This window comes from Alligator mississippiensis, chromosome 3 (genome assembly GCF_030867095.1).
Source record: "Alligator mississippiensis isolate rAllMis1 chromosome 3, rAllMis1, whole genome shotgun sequence".
Classification (NCBI taxonomy): domain Eukaryota; kingdom Metazoa; phylum Chordata; order Crocodylia; family Alligatoridae; genus Alligator; species Alligator mississippiensis.
The window spans coordinates 199,390,170-199,413,600 of record NC_081826.1 but is presented as its reverse complement, the minus strand read 5'-3'; the positions used below and the strand labels follow the sequence as shown (position 1 = coordinate 199,413,600).

At 37.4% G+C, this 23,431-nt stretch overlaps 1 protein-coding gene across 1 annotated transcript in view; it reads left to right on the top strand.

Moving 5' to 3' along the window:
* LOC102565550 (guanine nucleotide-binding protein G(q) subunit alpha) overlaps positions 1-22,144 on the top strand; it is a 211,821-nt gene extending 189,677 nt beyond the window's left edge. The window contains exons 6-7 of the mRNA XM_059724805.1: positions 12,108-12,261; positions 16,986-22,144. Coding sequence (XP_059580788.1) covers positions 12,108-12,261; positions 16,986-17,176 — 345 coding nt within the window. The 3' untranslated portion in view covers positions 17,177-22,144. The remainder of the gene's footprint in view (positions 1-12,107; positions 12,262-16,985) is intronic.
* The last annotated feature ends 1,287 nt before the right edge of the window (positions 22,145-23,431 follow it).

Genomic DNA, 23,431 nt, shown 5'->3' with positions numbered 1-23,431 from the left:
CTTATTATTTTATTTTTAGTCCCTAAACTGACAGTGTCCCAATAATAATAATTAGTAGTAGTAGTAGTAGTATTTCCACTTACAGCTATAATTATGTTGTATTTTAAAAAATTGTGCTAAATACAATTTATATTAGGAAATTAATATTTTCATATATTTCTTGCTTATTTTTAATCTCATTAGAACTACCAGATAACTTGCATTATAGTCCCTAGAAAATGGATTGGTGTTTTAGTTCATAATCCACTCATAGGTTCAAATTCAGATTCCAAGTTTTGTGTAAAACTATGATAATTAACTTGGAGAGTGCAGAACTTTTGAGCTTTGTGTGTTTTTCAGATGACAGCAAAATTGGTTCCTTGGTTGGTTCTAGAAACTCTAGACTTACACAAGTAGAGTGTGTCTCTAATCTTGCATGACTTCCTGCATGACATCTCTGAAATCTCTTTCCTGTACATGTAAAGCTCTTATTGAGGCTTTTAGCCTCTCACCTACTGTAAACTGCTTTTTCCCTTGGCTTGACTAATGCCATATCTCCCTTCATGTAACAGTTGAAGAGGTGACTACAAAGATTATTTTTCTTATTTCTTGCATTAACACACAGCCTGCCTCCGCATCCTTCTTCTGGCTTCCCATCAACCTTTTTCAGCTAAACTGCTTGTCTTTACTTTCATAGTCCTTCATGACCAAGATCCCACTTCCATGTCATTTCTTCTGTGTAACTTTTGGCTTTGTTCTGACTGTGAAGCCAGTCTTGATTGCTAATGTGTCACATTTTCTAACAAGCACTTTTGCACTTCTCCCAGTGCCTACCAATTATGTATTGAAGGAGTTCTCAGAAACGTCCACAAAGCTGAGCTCTTGTCCTGCTTCAGATCCCTACTTCTAAGTGCCCTTTTGCTATGCCTACAAAATTCTATACTATGGTTAAGCAGCTAGTGTACTGTGACTATTGTTTCTCCTACTGTTCATAATTGTCTAAATTATTACTCTTATGCTTCATTCTTCTGTCTGTTGTATCCAGTTGTTTTCTCTTCTTATGTATAGATTGTAAACTTTTCAAAGCAGCAGCTGTCATTTTGTAATGTGTTTGCACTATGCCTAGCACAATGGGTCTCTGATCTCTGACTGCGTGCCTTAGTTGCTCTGCAATTCAGAATAATAATTTCTTTAGTGGGAGTTGAATATTTACATGACACTACTGCTAGGGATTTTTATCGTTTTGTTGTTTATAGTTCACAATGGGAGATTAATGCAACGATAGGCCATATGTTTCAAATGGAGTATGTTATATGTCCAAAAGACAAATGCCATTGGTTTGGAAGAACTTTGCAATGACTTGTCTTTCCATGTCCATTCAGGGGACCCCCATTAATACTTACTGGGATTGAGTCTCCTAAATAACCAGGGTTTACAGATGACTGTTACAGATAGATTAAATGCAGGCAGTAGAAGTTTTAGGATTGTCATGCTGGGTCGTGGGTGGCCAAGTCTGGGGCCACTTGGGGTTAAGGTGATGACCAAGGTGAGCAGATCCAGGTACAGGCTGGGTAAGAAATCCAGGAGGTCACTCTGAGAGCAGGGTCTAGGAACAAAACCCAGAGAGAACAGCAAGACAGCCTGAGATTAGGCTGAGCCCTGTTGCCCAGGCACTTGTTGTTCTGGGTCAGGAGTTTATATGGGGAGAACTGGAGGGTCAGCTGACTCCAGGTGGCCGCTCCAGTGCCAATGGGGCTAGGCCCTGATGGAAGCTTCAGGACAGCTTTGAGCAGCATAAGTATTGCAGCAGGCCAGGAAGAGTGGCTGTGTTAGTCAGGTTCGAGTCTATGATCTGACAGGTTTGATTAAGTGTCTGAAGGAGTTTTGACAAGGTGTTTTCTGTGAAATATTAGTGTTCTACAAATAATGAATAAGGGAACTGTGCTAAGGCATGGGTTTTATTCAGTTTTTCATGAGAAGGTGGTACAGAACCGTATCCTTTTAGGTTGTCTATTGAGGATGGGTTGACCTTGCTTGGGTTATTTAGCATAATTGATTTAGCTCAGTAACCATATAATAGCCTGGAAAGTAGTCTAAGATGTGTGTGCGTGTATTTACAAATCTGAAGATTACATTTTTAAAATGGGATTGGTTCTCAGTATTAGTAGGATTAGTTATATGATTTTGTACTGTTACTGATGAGAAATTAATATATTTTCATTTTGATAGATGCCAAAAATATGAAATGAATCGAAGTCATTGTACTTTTAGGTCCAAATACTTACGCTGTAGACAGAAGCTATGATCCAAAGCACTAATTTTGACCTCTGGACCAACTTATTGCTTATTCACAACACAATGTTTACCTGTCTCCTGACATTTTGTGCTTCTCATTAAGAGTGTAGTCTTGCCTAGTCCTCATAATTTATTAATGGTATTTTTCTGGGGAGATTATCTCCCACAAAACTAAAATGTTTATTTGGAAAGGAGAAAAACCACCCATAAAATACTCATTTTTCAAGCCACTAGTAAATGTTTTACCTATTCATCTATTTTAATACACACACATCCTCATTTCTAGTTATGCACACAAAACATTTTGTGAGTGAAATACCAAGGAGAAGAGCTAGGCCCATTAATCCTTGAGAGTACAATTGGAAGGTGGTGCACATGCACGGAAGCCCCATACTGTTCCCCATTCTTGACATGGAGGGACTGGTTAAAAAAAAAAAAAAAAGCGTGTTGTTTAGCCACTGATTGCTGGCCCTTTAGCAGATGCTGCCAGAAATATTGACAGGTAGCGCTGATGTCGGCAGAGAGTCTGTGATGCTGACAGTTTAGTGGTCTCTTTCCTTTTTCCGGTGGAAACATGTTTCATAAAAACAGTTACTTAGTTGCACTCTGTAGTTGGTCTTCTGTGAAAAAAAATCAAGAAAGATATTTTGCCAAAAGCTTGTGGTTCTTTCTCAAAAAATATTTTTCATTAAAATGGAGGGGGGGGGGTTTCTGGAAAAAAAATCCACTTATTGGAGTAGCCATTTATATCAAAACATTTTTACAGAAATAATTTGTCCATCCATAGTATTTACATGATATACGTTAGACTACTGAATTTTAGAGTACAGTTTAATGAATTTGAACTGTGTGTTAGCCTGTTTGCCTTACTGGCTGAGGACTAGATTTTAGAGTTCACTGTATATTAAATTGTAGCAACTTTATATTCCTAAGTTTACTTTCTTTTTGGATATAATTTTAAAATACATCTATTAATTGCAGGGAGCACCCTTTCAGTTTTCTCTCACTGTCCTATTGCCAGATGCTCTTTCTTAAATGGATGCTTTGTAGAAAGACACCATATAAGCAAACAAAATAAAGGGATCTTTCCTGAGCTTTATGTGTGCTTGAGGTACATTATCTTTCTGGATTTGAGCTGCTCATCACAATACTCATAATAGCATCAAATGCAAGAACCCTGTCTTCTGCCTTTGTTGCTTAGTTACAGCAATGAACTTGTGAGTTTATCTTTCACAGCACAGGCAAAATTTAACAGCTGCAAGTTGTTTGATTATTTTTCTGTGAAGCTGATCAGTGCAACCTCTTAAATAACTGAGGGAAATCCCTTTTAAGAAAGTGAGCTGCTAAGAATTAAGTTTGGATTTCCATCCATCAGGACTCTTGACTCAGTTGCACCTTCTGTGTCATACAAAATATATTCCTAAATACGAAATACATTCCAACCCACTTACCCTTTCGTAATAACGAAAGTCTGGTTTTCCTTTCAAAACTCTCTTAATCAAGGTAATCAGCCAAACAGCAAAGATTGTTACGTTGTATACAAGACTACTTTGGTTTGAGGCCACTCTCTATTGTCTTAAAGGCCCTAGGAAAGCCACAAACAGACATGCATTTGTAGTGCGACAAGTGCTGCAGCACTTTGTAGCACTACAAAACTACAGTACTGAGGGTCATGTATACTGCAAGTCCCCTGGCTGAAGCACTACAAAATCGCTGAAAAGGCATGCTTTCCAGCTAGGGCTCGATAGGGGATGAGCTGCTCCTCTGCTCATTACGCTCCTCCCTTCCTACCAGAGGAGATCTTGTCAGTGAGCCCATCCCTCTGACAGCCTGCCCTCTCCCCAACCTGGGAAGAGACACGGCCAAGTAGGCTGTCACTGACGGGCAGGACCAGTGCCTGTCACCTGGGAACAGCAGTAGTCCTTGTTGCTGCAGTGGCTGAAGCAATCCCTGCTGCAGCTGCCATCAGGGCAACAACAGTGGTCCTCAACACCCAGAAGCAGCAGCATCTTTTTGTACTACAAATGTAGCATCACTCCATGGCCCAAGCTTACTAGTTCTGATCTGTAGGAATAGTTAACAAATTCATCTGTTATGCTTTATTTGTCCCTTAATGTAAGTAAGATCTTAATTCTATTTCTTTCTTACTTTGTTGTGTTAAAATTTGATGCAGGAAGCTCCTGCAATAGCTATAGTTCCAGTTTACTGGTGACCAGCCTCCATGATTGTGTGCACAATTCAGATTCCCCATAAATCTTTGATGAACCATTTTTGGGGTTTTTTTTAGTGAAATCATACCTCAGGTAAAAGATTTCCCCAGCCCCAAACAGTGTTTCATGTTAGCTATTGAAATCAACTACACTTCAGCTTTTTTTTTATTATTATTATTATTGTGTTACGGTGATGTTGTAGCCATGATGGTCCCGGAATTATGTGAGACAAGAATTTATTCAGGTGATAGTTTTTATTGGACTGACTGTGTAGTTTAATTTTATTCCAACTATCTTTTGAATGTAAAGCTTTTTTCTTGTAGGTTTGTGTAACTTAAAATTGATTTTTCCTGTGTAACATAATTTGTCCACTAGATGCCACTCGAGACAGTCACAGGGACATTTAGTATAACTGTTAAATGAATCTTCTCTCGCTGCCAAGTCTGTGTTGCTGTGAATAAATATTGTGCTGATTTAATTGACTAAAAAAGCCAAATTCTTCCCTGTTGGAAATAATAGGTTCCTAATTGGGAAAGTGTTCTTTTTTTCCTCCCTTGCTTACAAGTTTTCAGGCTTGTGGCTTTAAATTGCTTTTAATCTTTCTACCGCCTTGTAAGGTGAATTATGACTTGGCTCATAACAGCTAAATAATAATTAATCATTCAAACCTAATTACTTCAAATTAAACCATTAATAAGATTTATTTCTGGAATTCCTGACTTAATATATTAATATCTGTAATAAATGACAAAAAGTAAAAATATGTAACCATACACTTAATTTTTACATAAAAATTAGTTTTTTCACATTAAAAATAAAGTGTAGGATTTTTAAAAATATATTAAGAAGCAAGTATACTCTTATTATCTATAGAAATTAGGGCTTTTAAAAAAATACGGATAACTCAGATTGAAAGTTTAGATTTGACCACAGCTGAGAAAAAAAGCATTCTGTGTGTGTTGGTATTTAACAGTTATATATAGAAGATAACCTAATTGACTCATAGCATAATAGTTTCTTTGTAATAAAAAGAGGCATGTAATAGCAAAGTAAAAAGACTTAATTTCAGTGGAAAAGTTTTAAGTACAAATAAGCTATAAAAGATAATCTGTTATTTTAAATGTAATTAAGTATAAAAACTAAGCATAAAATATAAACAGTATAAAAAAGTTATGCTTAATATGTGGTTGCAATAAAGCTGTCCAAGACTATAGAATCTAGTACAGCCATCATAATTGTTGGTTTAAAAAGTTGTTTTAAAAAGTATACCACAACCTTGGTAAAACTTATACCCTTGGGCGACTGGTGCCTCTTGAGTCAGGGGGGGCATGTGCTGCCCCTGACACCCAGTCAGTGACCCGGGGTTGGGGGGGGAGGTGTCTCCCCATGGCCGATCTCACTCTGGTCCCCGGCCAGCGCTCGCAGGAGGGACACTGGTGCTCCTGCCTGCCCCCTTGCCCATTGCCTAAACAGGGAATGCGGCCTGACAGGGGGTGCACCAGCGCTGTCAGGGAGTGCACATGCATCCCCGTGCACCCCCTACGCGTTGCCACTGCTTATACCAGTTAAAAAGCTGCATGGTATGGTAGCACTAAAGCAAACTAAAATGCATACTCATCTCATTCGTGTCTCAGTACCAAGAGCATTTTTTCTGGGTCCCTGGTTTAAAAGATCTTTAGGACAAGTATCTCTAAGCGACAAAGCATTAAAATCTGGCTTGCCATCACCCTTAAATTTCCTTCTGTTTATCTTTTTAAATGAATAGATAAGTGGGAGGGGCAAGAGAATTGCTCTGTTTAGAATGAGCAAAAAACAGGAAAATGCTTAGAGTTGTGGGCAGTTCACTGCAAAGATCTTGTCATCCTTTCCATCTAAGGACACAGTTGTTTTGAGTATTCTGATCTCCGCTATCAGAAAGAAGCGGTTCCAAGTCATCAAGACCCCAAAGTACAGGATGAACTAAGAGTAAGATTAACTGCTCTCATTTCAGAGCCACACTTTTACCTTCCACTAATTAACAAAAGTCAGTCTTATTCAAGACTAATTTCTGTATAAAGCTACAGCTTAGTGGTTCCCAATCCTTTATGAACCACAGCCCCATCTTCATACTTACAACCTGACTTCCAGCCTGAGCCCATCCATGATGATTGCATTTCTGTGGGATGTGATCTTAAATTGGGCCCCCCAGGTGGTAACCACTGCTATAATGTATAATGGGTCCAGATATTTTTGTTTAATAAAAATATCTGGCTTCAGAGGTAAAACATAAAATATAATTATTGTTTTTACAATGGGTAGATCTCAGTGAGTACGTTGTTATCTCATTCTCAAAACACCAAGGCCTCAGAGGTGCAGGAAAATATTACTGTATGGAAGCTGTAAATGGGAAAGCATGCATGATGATTTTTTTTCACTTTGTTGTTAATAGGATAGTTCACAAGAATTATTTAGGCCTCATTCAACAAGGCACTTAAGCATGCCTCTAACATTTAGCAGAGCAGTAGTCCCATGTGCTTAAAGTAAGTAGTATGCTAAAGTTTTTTTGCTAAATCAGGATCCTGTATGCGCTAATAACGACTGGAAAGAAATTAATTCTTTCCCTAATTTTTGTTTTAGGAACTTTAGTTGGATATTTTACTGTCCACTCCTTTAAAAAAATCAAAAAGCTCTTGCTCTTCATTATAAGTATGTTAAATTGTTTTGTGATAGCCAGTTACAACAGTAAGAATGCACATGACACTTAAGAATGTGCCCTGTATTTCTCTAGAAAGTCCATCAGTTTCTATTGGTATGTATGTTGTAACATCTCATCCACATCATTTCTTCAAGTTTTCTCTGGTCTCCACTTCACTTTCTGCCTCTCTCCTGGCAAACAGATACCAGAGGAGGTGAAAGATTATATGAGAATATATTGGTATTTTACTTTAATAAAAGCCAAAGGAATCTTATTGTTGTAGTGATGGATTGCAGTTCTTGGTTGTGTGGTGGTTTTAGAAGGTACTAGTAAACGTTGGGAGTTTAAAAAAAAATAAAGAAGATTGGGGTTTTTCTCATAAAGAAAGGAGAGGACAAAGCTGGTGCTCTCTTGCCTTAGTGCACGAAGCTAGTGGCAGCCAACTTTACTTGCTCCATAAAATTAGGTTCAGTAATTTAAAGAGGCAAAGGTAGTGAAAGATATGTGGTGATTCTTTTAAATACTTCTGTTCTTTTTGTTGCTGCCTGTTTGCAGGTTTTAACATAGATTTTATTATTGTTAGTATTGGACAATCCCAGAAAACCTTCGTTATAAGAAAAATGTTAAAAATAAAAAGGTGCAAGTATGTTGCTCCTCAAGGGGCTGCGTATGAAAGCATTCATCAATCAAACTACCATCATAACCAAAGAATGAAGCCGTATCCCTTCTCTCCATATGCCATCACACAGTCACACTTGACCTATATACTGTACAGCATGGCCCAAACCCAGCTCTACCTTTAGATGAGTAACTAGACCTTACATGACTAAATTTGCCATGTAAGTGTCATTTTGGACCACTTATGCAGATTTGACATCCTACTTGTCCCCGGTAGGTGGGTAAACTCTGTGTAAGTCCCAGAAATATTGTAGAAAAACAAAGACTAACAACTGTTTGGCAGAGGAAAAAAGAGGACACTCCTCCCACCTTTTAGCTCAAGAGAGCACTTTACCAGGGAGTATAGGCACCAGAATCTAGGCCCTTCTCATGCAGAATGGGTTACAATGTACATCTCCAATTTCCCAAAGCAGTGCCTTCACCATCAGGCAGTAGGTTGAGCTTTCCTGAAAGTCTCCTCTGTCCTCCCCTATTGAAGGTCCACTGAGCAGGAAGGTCAACAAGGAGAACAAGCCAGAGGAGAGGTGGCTCAGTGACATGGACACTGCCCTAGAAGGAGGGGGTCTTTGGTCCTGACCCCTACCCTTGGTCCTACCCCACCCCCCAAGGGGCAGTAGCTATTCCACTGATGTCTATTCATTTTATCCAATAATTATGATATGCAAATGCTTTGGTCTTGTCATTTTTTAAAGATGGGGGTTTCTGACTGTGATTATGCCTGTAACATAACAGAACAAAAGAGGTTGAGAATTCTGGTCCAGAAGAAGTGCCAACCAAGGCCTCTTGACTGAAACACTTTTCCTATAGGCAGCAGGGTTACTCTACTATTTTCCACCAATACATGTGAGTTCCAGGAGTCCTTGGGAAGTCCAGAGAAGGCTCAATTTTCCCTATCCTAATAAGTGCAATAATGGCCAAACAGTTTTGAGACAAAAGGGTGAGTTCAGTTTGCTTGCTGCACTTCTCTACAAATTATTTTCTTAGAGGAAAGGATGGCTATTACACCCAGGCTCAGCCTGGCTCCACCTGACAGTCTAGATAGTGATGAGATGATTCCTCTGGAGAACAGACTTTTCATCTGAAGCCTCTGACAAGGCTAACATACACATACAGTGAAGTGGAAAAGATTCTCTGGCTGGACAATCCAACAATAGTAGTTTCCATTGTTGATCTCATTTTCTTTTGCCTTCTTGGCTCTCTAATCTCAAAATTGTTGAGGCTCTCAATCAGTCCCATTAGAATGAATCCCTTTCTAGCACAGTGCTACTCAGTATTCAGTTATACCTTAGTGTAAACATTTCCGAAGGGCCTCTATCATACTTTTCCTTAGTTAGGGAATTCAGTATGGTTGTGACTAGTGTAATGTAAATAGTGTCAAAACCATGACAACCTGCTTCCTCTCTCCTCAATGAAGACAGCATTCTTGGTCAGAAAAATCTGCAGGATTAAGGCTGTTATGATGGGTCTCCATATACCATCTTGTACAAGCATAAAGTCACTGTAAAGTCTCATCTCCACTTCTTGCCTAAGGAAGTGGCATAAATTTAAACAATTTTGCACGTGGCCTCAGCCATTCTACAACCTCATGGCTTCTCTTGTGAGGCCAAGTTAAGTTGACTCCACTGAAGGGAAGTAATGTAATCAGAAATAATTACAATGTCACACACGCGCACACAGACACATGCACGTACACCCCCCCCCCCCCCTTGGGACAGGCATGGAAACAAGAGTAACAGTCCAGTGCATCATATTCTTCTGGAATCCATCTTGTCTCTGTCTGTTCGGTGTAAAGCCAACACCACTACCTTGACTCTTTTGTTTTCTCTTATGAGTTTTTTCACACATTGCTTTCTATAGAGAAGTTTAAGGAACTCCTGTCTTCCCCATTTCCACCCAGTCCTTTATTTCCACCTCAATAGATGTCCATTGCCTTTCTGGGGTTACTCAATTCATAGATACTAAATTTCCAGTTCTCTCCCCAAACCTCACTCTGAGCCAGGAAAAATAAATATTGTTCACTCTAAACATGGTAAAAGCATTATCTGTTTATTTGGACATAACATTTTCTTAACATCTCCTAAATTGTTTGCTGGATTTGTGGAAAGAGATAAAAGACAATCTACCTCCAGTCAGTAGGTTTCAGATTTCATTGTAACATGCTGTCAGATGGGAAAGAAAAATTTAGTAGTCCATACACAACTTCAGCAGCGTTAGGCTAATTGGCTAACATGGCAACCTCTGAAATATATTGAATAGATATCTGGCATTTAGCCATTTACAAAAGCTGTCTCAGTAATGTGTAAGCCTGTAACAGCAAAACAAATGTGTATGGTACCTTTCATGCCCCAGGAATATCTAATTGCTATAAATTATGTTATACAACAGGGTGTGTATTTTATATCTTTTATATTTGGGTACTTTATTGTATATTTATTCTAGTAATTTTACCATTTATAGTAATGTAGTCTTGTACATGTAGAAATAATAAACAGGAGATTTAGTACAAGACTTGTTTTAGGCATTAATGTTGATGTTGACTTAGTTGGTGTGCCTTTTCTACTTCATCTGGTTTGGCATCTCTTTCAAAAAGAAAATGAAAACATGTTCACTGTCTAATAACCATATTTGCAGAGCATAGTTTCCTGGAGTTTTCTTGGAACAAGGATCAGAAGGTTATGCAAACAGGCATATTTTGTCTGTGTAACACTGTCTTGTGAATATCAGAGAGAAGCTTCTGCATTATTGTCAGACAGATGGCTGAAAACGCTGTAACTCCCTTTAAGAGTCCTACCAAGAGCAGATAACTCAACCCCACATAAGTAATTTAAACACCATGTTTTCTATAGACTTTGCTCATTAGGGAGTTTTTAATAACTTTTAAATTTATTGTGGAAGTAGAACATACTGTTAGCCTACAACCCAGGCTCTGTATCTTAAAACACCAAATTGAGTTATGAATTTTAAGAGTGGGATTAAATTTTAAATGATGAAAAGTCGTAATTCAGAGATGAAGTAGTAGTTTGTTGATGTCAGATTTAAGTGATCATTCAGTTCCATCTTTATGAAGGCCAAACTGTGAAAAGGATATCAATTTAGTTACTCTTGTGAGTTATAAATCGGGATGGGCAAGATTTGTGACATGAAGTCAAAATGCTGAGAAGCAGTATAGTCTAAGTTATTAAACAGTCAAAAGATTTTGGTTCTATCCCCAACTCTGCCAAGGGCTTGATTAGTGGCCTTGAGTGAGTCATTTAAACTTTCTAGATTAAATCCTAGCTCCAGTTAAATCAATGGGAATCAATGTCTTTGACTCCAGTGAAGCCAAGATTTCACCTTCTATGCCTCTTTTCCCTGTCTAAAGTAGACAGTATTTATGCTTACCTAGTTCACAGCTGTAACATTTAATCAAGTATTACAGTGGCTGGAAAATTCCATGTAAATAGTATGAGAAGGGTCAGCTATCAATTTCAGCAGAATGTAATCTTTTGTAAAAAAAGTCCCTAGTTTTCATGCATATTAAAACAATGCTTCGTAGCTTCAAAACAATGCTATATTGTCTGAGTTTCCAGATAGGCAGTTCAGTGCCTACTCGGATTCTCTGCATAACTGAGCAATCATAAAATCAGTAGGATTTATCCTTTGTGTTGCTGCTCTTGAAAACCCTGTTCTGTGATGAAACTGTTGAGAATAGTGTCATTTTTGTGGTGCTGCTGCTGTCTGAATCTCTGAGCAGAAAATGAAGTGGATTTTTAATCCTGGTTAACCAAGTTGATGTGGAATACTATATATATTGACCTATGCTGACCTCAAACCCTTAAAAACTTCTATTACCATTGTATGAAAACTACAATACAAAAGGTGGTTAAGCAGTTGAAGTTGAAATGCTAAATAAATGAAAGGCAGAAAAATGAAAGCAAAAAGATAACTTCCTTAATTCAGCACTTGGAACTTGTTCTGGTATATTTAGTTTCTCTCTCTCTTCTCACTATCAAGAGCTTGCACTGCTGTTCAAGTCATACATGTGTATGGTATGACACTGTCAGATCCTATTATAGCTTTTATATTTACACCCCATATTTTCAAATTAATGTGTATTGTATATTCATTTGTTTTTGTAAAATGGGTGATTTGTTTAAACAGAAATTGTTAGTGAAGCAATAAACCCTACCCCACAACAATTAAATTCATAAGACAGAATAATTCAATTTAGAAAATGAGCACAGCTAACATGTTTTATGACCACATAACTTTCTCTTCGTGTTTTATTCTAGAACCGAATGGAGGAAAGCAAAGCACTCTTTAGGACAATTATCACATATCCATGGTTCCAGAACTCTTCAGTCATTTTGTTCTTAAATAAAAAAGATCTCCTAGAGGAGAAAATTATGTACTCCCATCTAGTTGACTACTTTCCAGAGTATGATGGTAAGTAATTATATCGTCACACTCCAAACCCTGTTTTAATAGCATTTGACAAAGCAAGCTGTTGCCTATGAAAACTTATGCCTTTGTGAACCATTTATTCTCAGAAGGTACCACCCTGCCTGTTCTTCTGTCTGACTTCAGACTAATACAGCTAGCTACCTCTCTGTGCTCCAGATACTGAACATACTCCAGAATATGTTTACTCTGCCTTGCTGACATATGGGTAAATAGCATTATCTGAAAGGCAGACACAATCTCCAGTACATATTGGTTAGAAATGCATTCAGTCCATATTATACCTATTAGCCTGTAATGCAGTGATTTATCTGCCAGTGTTTACAGTCGTATTACAAATATGTACTGATGATGTCAAACAGTTAACTGGTGGTTGGGTAGCTAAGTTTGTAATGATTTAACAGAGAAAAAGAGAAAAAAATACACATGAACACAGCAGTTTTGAACACCTCTAATTTTCAAATATAGCCTTTAAACTTTATTTCAAAGTGGCTGTTAGATAAGCGTAAACAGCTGCTCAGAGTTGAATTACAAATCATGCATCGTGATGTTTCTATAAAATGTGCGTGAGTTAAGGCTATGGATGAAATCCTGATTCCATTAAGGACAGCCAGAGTTTTGCCACATTTCACTGAAGCTAGGATTTTGTCCTACTCCATCACTTGGGGTAGAAAAGGTACCTAGGTGTTCTGTGAAATACAGTTTTACATTTAGCGTTCGTGAATTTTTGCCATTGGAATCCTTTGATGTTGGGGAAATATTTTCGTGTTATCACTGCACTTCCAACCTGGCCTGAAACTTGGGTGCTTTTAAAAGCAGGTCTTTTTTCTAGGAATTAACGATTATTTGCTGCTGAGCTTTTCAACAGAGGTATAAAATATACCACTCTTATCTCCAAAATATATACATTTCCTTACATATTTTGTAGAATACATTTCACTTGACTTTTCAGTGCAAATGAACTTTTCTTTAAAGCTGGATTGTGAAAAGAATTTATCATAAATTCTTTCGGGACTGAAGAAGACTGCTGCTTAGCCAGCCCCCAGGTACCACGTGGTTTAAAGCAACATCCACAGTAACAGGCTACTAATATTGTTGCCTCCACCTTCTCCAGGTGGCTGAACACGAAAGGGGGAAAGGACTGGGAGAATGATAAGGCAAACTGCATGGCCTGCCAAACTGGAAAGGAAAGGCCCCAGCCCGCTGTGGTTTTAAATGGGACTGTAGGCCAACCTGGGCTGGGCAATTCTCAAGGGTGAGGGACAAAAATGTAGAGAAGAGGGGGTGTTTTATGGTTTGCTTCTGTTTTTTGCTTTTATGCAATAATTTGTTTTCCTTGTAGGGAAGGGGATAACAAATGGGTTTTGGTGACAGGCACAGCTACCTTTTGAGAGAAGGGATAGTAAGTGGATAGGAGGTCTCCCTTCCATGTGAAGCAGGGGAGTAGGAGTGGGTAGGAATGGGATTGAATACATATGAGGGGAATAGTTGTTTCCTTGAATGTGGGTTGGGAAGCAAAGCTAGGGAGGATGGGTGGGTGGGTGGGTAGGGGGAACAATGCCCTCCTTGGTCACATGCAAGGGAGCAGGTATGGTGGGGTAGATTGCTTTTGAATTTGCTTTCTCTCTCTCTCTAGGAATGGGGGGGGGGGTGTTTGTTCTTTTTAAATATTTTATTCTGTTTCTATTATTCTTTTTCTCTTTTATTGTTAAGCTGCCCTGAGCATTTTTGGGAAGCATATAAATCTAATAAAGAAAGAATTAGGAGCTTTTAAGTAGCTCAGAAAGCTCGATATGAATCCTCCCACCTTTTCACCACTTCATTTTCATAAAGAAAGCTCGTTCGTTCTAATTTTAGGTCACTTCTGTGAGATTTCATGTGCCTATGCCAGAAAAGATAATGCTGGTCACATACTAGTTGCTAAGGCAACTGTTTGTTCTGCAAGTTTTCCTGAAGTGAAAGCAGTGTTATTTAAGGTTAGCTGAATGGAGATTTTGGTTGGAGTGCAAGAAGTCTTAGGTTCATCTGGTGAGCAGACTGAAGGGCTGAATTTAAAGGCTCCATTGTTCCAACTGGAATATAAACAGCAGGTTAGACTGCAGGAAAAAATGGTAACATTACAAAGAATAATAATATTTCCCCTTTCAGAACAGACATCAGTGTTAGGCAGAACCAGGTTCATGACTTTAGGATCTTGAAAGGTAATTTTAGTCTAGTAAGTCTTTTTATTCATTCAAACTTAGTTTAGTTTTCCATTGGTGTTGGCTCCTAATCCTGTCTATTCATAAGGTTGCCCAACACATTCTGGTTTTTACTTGCATCTTGCTTATAACTTTAGCAAATTTTAACCATTCAAGCTGTATTTTCCCGCTGGGGTTTGCCTTAGACTGATTCTTTTTTAATTCTTATTTCAAAATGGCTCAGCTGTTACAAGAATGAAACTAGCAAAAAACAAGCTAAATTTTCTTATACATCCTTTTAGAGCATGATCTTTTTCTCCATGTAGATTAGAAAATACCTTCACTTTTTCAAGTTCCTATTCAGATCCTATTCAGTTTTCTTTTAGACCATGATTACCAATGGAAAGTAAATTAGATTTTGACCTGGGATGAGGTGTGGGACGGAACGACAGGCAGCTCACCCCGGGGTGGGGGAGAATAGAGGCAACTCCCCACTGCTGCGTGCACTCTCGGGGGAGGCATGGGGGCCACGTGCCACCTGGATTTGTGTGTGGGGCAAGGACAGGCTGCCTGCTGTGGGCTCAGACTCAGGGGCTGTGCCAGCCTCTTCTCAGTGGGCCGGTTGGATCGGGGCTGTGTTTGGGGTAGGCTTGCAGGGGCAGTGCTGGGATGGGTGCTACAGGGTGGGCTAAAGACACCCCAAAATTCCCTGTATCTACCCTGCAGCTCCTTCCCATACCCCACCCTGGCTGGGTAGCACCTGCCCCACTCCCTCTCTCGCTGTGGGGGCTTCGATCTCCTCCCCCCCCCACCCCTGCACCCCTTCCCCCCTATAGACTTACCAAGCTGATCAGGTATCGGATCAGTGTTGGTCAATATGGCTGGTTAATAATCGGCTGTTGGTATCGTCCAAAAAAAAAAATCTTTATCGGTGCAGCTATAATAAATACAGAAACATCCAGAATAATGACCACCCCCACCCTCAAGCATTTGCAGTTAATAGTTGAGAATTGCTGTCCCCCTGAAGTATTTATTTATTGCTCATCCAAACAGGTAACAGTTTGCATCTGCAGATTCTAATGATGAAATATAAGTTGCTGTAATAAAATTTTCAAAAGATGAAGTACCAGACGCTTTTATTCTTTGCACAGTTCTTTGAGGAACTGTTGATGAATAGTACTACATAAGAACTAGGAAATATAGATAATATTACTAATGTTAAGTGCACTGAGATGGGCAGAGCAAGGCTGTATATTGGAGCATATGTGACATGTATATGAATTCTGTGGAAATCCATGCCTGAGAAATGCTGGGGGTAAGGGCATCATCTGGCCAGTGAGTAAGCCACCTGCACTGGTATGGTGACCCACATAGCCTGGCAAAGGAAAACAGTTTCCTGGGACCACTACTTCTCACTTATATATAGCAGTATTGGCTGTGCAGTGGATGCACAGAACAACTTCAGGTTGAAGGTTCTACATGTGTCCAATGTGTATATAACTGAGGATGCAGTCAGGTTACATTTTCATATCATGGAGAATTGCAATCTCAATTTAGTTTTAATAGAGTGATTACTGTGTGTAATTTAGATAGTAATTGATCAATTATAATATTACCTGTGAAAATGGTATCTGTGTGACCTGAGAAAGGATTCAGTGGGACCCAGGAGCTCATTTCTATCCCTCCTGAATACAGTTGGTTGAGTAAAAAATATCCTCAAAAATCCTTGCCTCTTGCATTTTCCCTGGACTATCCTGGCTACATCACCCCAGTGCTAACAATGTTACCTTGTATAAATTAACAGTTTTAAAACCAAAGCATGTCAACTACAAAGCAAGTGAATTTCAGTGTCGGGTAATGTTAGAATGAACTCGGTTTTATCTGCTGCAGTATCGTCTCAGTTTTGAATGTAATTCAGTTTCATATGTAACTCACTTTTACATATTAAAATCCTCCTACATAACAGGAAAAGTAGTAGATTTTGCAACTTCTTTTACCCAATTATCTCCTTTGCTAATACATCTAACTTAAAATTTGCACTAACAAGATTCATTTAACGTAAGATTTGTTTTCTGCTTACATTCACTGACCTGTTTACATTCTAACACTCCAAATACTAGCTAACCCTTAAAAATTAAGGTTTTACAAGGGTGAAGAAATAGATTTCTCTTTCTTTTGCCCGCTGTGGCTGCTGATTGCATATTTAATTCCCTGTTTAAAATAGTTTCTTATTTACTGTTAAGTATCATCTTATTTACTAATGGGGAAAGGTAACAGGTAGCTGGAAAATCATCCCTCATAAACAGTTTGTGAAGTTTTTTCTCAATTTTATTTTTGAAAGGTCTGACCAGGAAAAAAAAGAGCAAGACATGGCAGTGTTTATTAATACAGTTTTTCCACATTTCTTTCATGTAAGAATCATGACTGCAGCTTTCTTTCATTTTCTGCCATTTGTAGCGAGGTTGTCCATGACAAAGCAGTAGTTTTTCAATTGTAATAGAAATACTAACTTTGTCTTTTTGTGTACAGGACCCCAGAGAGACGCACAAGCAGCACGGGAGTTCATCTTGAAGATGTTCGTAGACCTGAATCCAGACAGTGACAAAATTATCTACTCCCACTTCACATGCGCTACAGACACAGAGAATATTCGCTTCGTCTTTGCTGCTGTCAAGGACACTATCCTACAGTTGAACCTGAAGGAATACAACCTGGTCTAACTGTGCCTATTAGGCTCCCTAAAAGCCCCTTTGGGTAATTGAAGATATACAAGAGGGACTGTATTACCTGTGAAAATGATTTGCATAATACTAATTTATTGCCGGCCTGGACTCTGTGAATGTCCACAGAGTTTGTAGTTAATATTATGATTTTATTTAAAGTATATGGAGGAAAAACAAGAGATGCTGAAGTACATTCACAGCACATTTCCTCATTTTTTAGGCAAAACCTTGTGACTCAATGTGTTTTAAATTTTCAGTCGTACACTCACAAAAGATAGCATTTTTTTGCTATTGAATCAAATTCAAACTGGTTTGTTTTTTCCCCTCCCCTTTCCCTTCCCCCCTCCTTCCCCCTTATCTTTTTTAAAGGTACATTGGCCTTTATTCCCAGTTGGATTCCTTGCTAAACTATTTTTCTGTAGAGTGATACGGTCGGGAAAATGCTAACATCAGAATTTAAGCCATCAGTCATTCTAATTTTACAGTATATACTTCTATTGAAGGATCATCAGTATTAAATACTGTGATTTTGAAGTGCTTGACATGGGTATTTTTCATACTGTCTTCACATTTTGGGCTGTGATACTAGGATCACAAAGAGAAGTTGTAGAGATGCCTGAATTTGAACATTAGCCAGATCTTGGCAATTCAGAAAGAAATGCAGAAAACAGTTATGAAATTACAGACATACAATTAGGACACCTCTAAAATATGTTAGAATTTTTTAATTGCCATGTGCCATTTTTTTCTCTTTTTATTCACAGATGCCAAACAAAAATGTCATTTATAGACACTACATATTTCCCAGGGGCTGCAGCCTGAAACAGTGTTGTTGCATTTTTTTTCTAAGTTAGAGCTTTTATAAAATGTTTTGTCCACAATTTAAAAATGATTTTTATTGTGTAAAATAATTTCATGTTGCCAAATCTGGCTTTTATGAATCTAATAATCTTGAAGTGTAAGATACTGATCGAAATGCCAAATTAACTGATTGGGAATGGACCTGACTGAGACGACTGCCAAAAGATAAACAATTAGTTTCTGCTCATGCAATCCCTTTTTTAGAAAGTATTCCATTTTCAATGCCAAAATCAACAGTGTGAGTGAAAAGACTACTAGGTGTATCATGCACATGCATACGGTAAGGACAGTTTTATTGTGTCCTTGTGTCAAGAAGGCATGAGAGTGAAGACAATATTTTCTAGAATAATGTCAAGGCACCTTTAGTCACAGAAGCACCGATGAGTAATCATATTCAGTATGGTTGCATTAAACTGATTAAATGGATGTTTGATAGGCTTAGGGCAAAATAGCCTCTCATTGTACTTTAGAAAGATTTATTCATGTAATTGAAGTAGCAAAAAATACTTCTGAATTCTAAATGTGCAATTTTTTTAAAAACAACAAAATAAGACAGCACACACATTGACGAGCCTTTATTCTGCAGCTTGGGTTGAAAAGTTTTTTTGTAACTAGTCATATGATTGCTAACAAGCTACAGAGAACTTGGAGGTCAGACATGTAATTGGACTGATTATCTGCAATGCCAAGTAGCACTTGAGTGCACTTACGGTAGAAATTGCTGCTACAGAGCAGCAGAGGGGAGGTGGAAAAAAGAATGACTTATTAGTTAAGTACCAAAGTTAACAATAAATACTGATGAGATGTTTTTCATCCTTAACCCTCCCAACCCCAAAACAACAATAATAAGAACAGTTGTTTTTTTTTGCTCCCTCATAAAACACCTTGTAATTTAAAACTGGTTGTAGGTATAGTGCAATTATGAATGCTATAATCATTGTACATATATCCATATATATATAATATATATATTATATATATATGGCAGCATCCATATTGGCTTTGTAATCATTAATTTTTTGGCAGATTGAATGTGCTGTATTGATATGTATCTATGTAATTGTATTGTATGTCTTATAGCTAATTCACATTTTAAATAATGTTATTTTATTTACTTTTTTAAGAGAGAAGAATGTAAATTTTGTCAGTTTATTTTGACTAGGGATTTGTTTTTTTTTTATTTACAAAACAAAAAACTTACTATAGTACAGAGCGGTACTAGCATCGTGCTGTATAAAATCATTTGCACATTCCTGAGTGGAGGTAAATTGAAACAACACTCAAAGGTTTCACTTTCAAAACAGATGTTTAAGTTTTGACAGGGCTTTATTCAGATGTAGAAACCAGGTTCACTAAAAACGCTGATGTCACATGTTGGATTGTGAGTTTGGGGTATAGATAGAACTTTTAGTTGGCAAATACGTAACAGGTTAGGCTTACCTCTCTGATGGCCTTCATTAGAAAAGTTAGAAAAATTGTAAACCATTGTACACATGTACTAATGGATATATACCATAGTTGCCCTAAGAATACCGTGACAAAATATAGTATTTTAAAGGTTATGGAAACCATAAATGTAACATAAAAGTAATCAGTGTTGCAGTTTTAATGAGTCAAGATATTTTATTTAATAAGGCTACAGCAGGTAGACGTAGGTTATAAAAATGTGACACTGAATCTCTAAATAGATGAAGAGAGCAGTTAGACTTGTTTATATATGGTATTGCATTATAAAATTGGTCCTGATTTTGCTATAAACACAGTTAAGTTTCTGTTTCCACTGTTGGCTCTGGGGTACATGATAATATCCCTTTTTGTAACCTGGGAATACATTGATCACCCTAGATTCAGTGATATAAACAGAGTTGTGGCAAGAAGAGGCCAGTGGAGATTAAAGGAGTTTTGTTTTTGTTTTGTTGTGGGACATTTTTGAGGGGAGGGTGGGAAAAGTTGGTTTTAAGTTTTGTATAAAAAAAACAAAACAGAAGTTTACTCATGCTTTATATAGTTATATTGTGATTGCAAAAGTTTTCAAGAGTGTGTGCCACTGGGATACTTCTACTATATTTTAGGTGAGTTGAACCTGTGGCAAATGTTTAGATCATTTGAGCATGTTCTGAAAAAAAAAATCTTCAGTATACCAAGGCAAGCTTTACATGAATCACCTAACACAGCATTGCAGCGTGCCAGTTTACAACAACATATTTTCCTTTTTCAATGACACAGCTGTTCCCACTTGCAATATATGCCTTTGTTGATTTTTTTTTCCTGGTAAATTGGTAGTTTCTACTATGCCTTACAGTGCTTGCGTCCAAAAGTTTGTGCCTCTATCATGAAGCTGAGGGCAAGAACAACAAAACAAAAGCCCTTTTTACTTTGTCAAAACAATGTGATTCCATTGAATGTCATAAATGGGGGAGGAGGGAAAGAACCTCTTGGGAACCTGTGTGTACTTAGATGTTCACTAGCACAAGAAAGCTGTAATATGTGTTTTACAAAAACCTTAAACTTGCCTTTTTCACAAATTAACTGGCACTGTCCTGGCATATATAGGATAATGCAGCTATAAGGGCAGTTTACTTTTTATAATTCAGAGTATTTTGATTGTCAAGGTGTATGAACTGTAATTTTTAATCATACTGCCACATGATTGTGAATCATAATTTTTAAGTTTGAAAGTGGAGAAGAGACTTTTTATGCTGGATATCAGTCAGAATTGACTGCATGTTTTGCAAAAACTTTAAATGGGGGGGAAAAGGGCTGCATATTAAGATACTGCTAGACTCCTAGCCTTTGGTTGTAAGGTGCAAATGACTTTCAGATTTCTCACCCTAATGACCCTTCCTTGGTTTGCATTCTTCACAAAAGGATGAAATAATAGGGAAAAAACAAAGAAATGTTAACCCATGTGAAAAAAATAAAAATTACCCAAATAATTTCCTATATGTGCTGCTGTTCTTGAACCTATGTAAAGGTTACCCTGCATAATAACTGCTACATCTATTTGTTTAACTAATGATGTGTGCACAATTGGCTAGATCCCATTCTACCTAGTAGGTGCCTAAATGTGATTCTCTTCCGCCCTACCCAAGTCCTTGAAAAACAGTCAGTCAAAGGTCAGATGGATCTTCTTCCTGTTTCCTGCTTTCTGTGACTTAGTGTTCAGGGTAAGATGATGGACTGTCACAAAAGTCAGTGTGTTTATGTTTTTTCAGGGAGTTAAGGATCACATTTGGGCACCTAAATCCATTTAGGCATCTAATAGGTAGAATAGAATCTGGCCCAATATGATAACATAGCTTACCAAAGACCTACCTCTAGTTCAGAAACCAATTATATTCTCAATACATGTCTTTGGAATTTCATTGTGTTGTCACCGTCAGACTAGAAAATTAAAAGTGCTTGTTGCATGTGGTTAACTGCTGTATTTTGGATATTCAGATGTTCACTTTTTTTATAAATACAATCCCACTTTTTGACATAATCTAACATTTTATTTTAGTATGCATCAGTTAACTAAGGTCCTCTATCTAAGTCCTGTCGTCAGATCCATAATGCCTTTAAGGTCCTTAAAAGCTTAAGTCCAAAGCTTCTGTTTTCTTCTCCTTACCCTTGATTTATGAGTTACATCAATCAAAAAAATAGCATTTACATGTAATCAAAAATACATTAAGGGTCATTGCTTTGCTGAATACTATATCTTCCACATAAGCTTTTTGCTCTGCGGGAAAAGAAAAGGTTATTCAAGTTAAATTAATGGAAAGTAGTGAGAAAAATACTAGATAAAATCAGCCAGGAAAACTTGTTTGGGAATAATTTTTTTCCTCATAAAATACTCAGCTACAGCCTGTCTCTAGGCTCCTTATTTACTGTGCTAAAGGAAGCCCTTATTTGACTTGTATATTTAGGGGGGGTTGTCAGATACATTTTTAACTTGCAGTATTTAAAAAATAAAAATCATACTTGCTGTTCTTAATGTCGTTCAAATGCATGTATTGTCTATTGTTTGGGGATGGGAAATAGTTTTTGAAAAAAAACTCATGTTGTATAAATACTGCCCCTAAACGATCTTGCTGGTTAAAAATACAGTATTTTTGGCCATAACTTTGTACTACAGTATCTTCATTCCTTGAAATTGGCTTCTCTGAAGTACTCTGACATATCGTTCTCCTAGAATGTTTTCTATGATAATGAGTATTGGAATAAATTTATTTATTTATTCCAGTAATTACTCTTTGAGATTGTACATCTTTTAGCCTCGTCCTTCAAGCATGAATGTTTCTTGAATATCTTTGTTACAAACAGAAGTTCAGCCATTAATGGATTGTCTTCACGATGTTGAAGACAATTGCTTGAGAATATTGCCAGAGATTTAGTTGGTTTATATAAACCATTATGTAAACAAGAAAATGATAGCATTAGGAAAAAGAAGTGTATTATTCAATCTAAGTCCTATTAACAAAGTACTAATATAGGTAGGCTTTGGGATAAATTCCTTAAATGGGTTGGCAGAATTCCATTGGTACAGCGGTAACAGACAGCATTTCTCAAAATCATAATCTTTTTTGCTTGCTATTTTAAGTGATAACAGAAGTAACAGTGATAAGAACATGTTGCTTTTCAGCTTGTGTAGTTAATGCTTAAGTTATACTTTGCACATCTATTACTAAAGGAACAGAATTTCAGGTGACCTGTTTCAACATTTTTATTAATCGGTTTACTTGATTTAATATATAGCTACTTCTGTTTATATATGACCCTAAGAATCTAGATAATCTGGCCAACTGAGGCATTCAATTAATTGCTATTGATTTCTTTTTTAATTTTCCTGTAGCCAAATGTCAAATGTAGAGGGAACAGCAAGGAAGGATTGTGAGATATATATATATCTCATATATTGTAAAGATCTCACAATCCTTCCTTGCAGCTCCCTGTACATTTTTATAGAAAGATATCCATCTATCTATCTGTCTATCTATCTGAGGATAACTTCACCAAAATACCATGGAAGTTGTGACATTTAAATATATAAAATATGCATAAAGTTACCTCTATATGATAAATCATATAGCACTGCATATAAATTAGTCACATCTCTGTGATAGTACACTTGATTATTAATTCAACTCTTTGAACTTGTTCTATCATTCCAAATACCTGGGGGGGCTTCAAAAAGATGACATTATTTCAAAACTCATTTTGCCATTTTTGTACCCAAAAGAGGAATATCTCTTCCCCACCCCCCCAACCCCCATCAAATTGCATCTTCTAGCAGCTCAGAGCACACTATGGACAGTTTCTATAATCTGTCATTAATTCAACTGTGGCCTTGCAAGACTAAAAATTGAAGCTTTATAACATTGTGGATGCGTCTACACATCGCCTTACAGC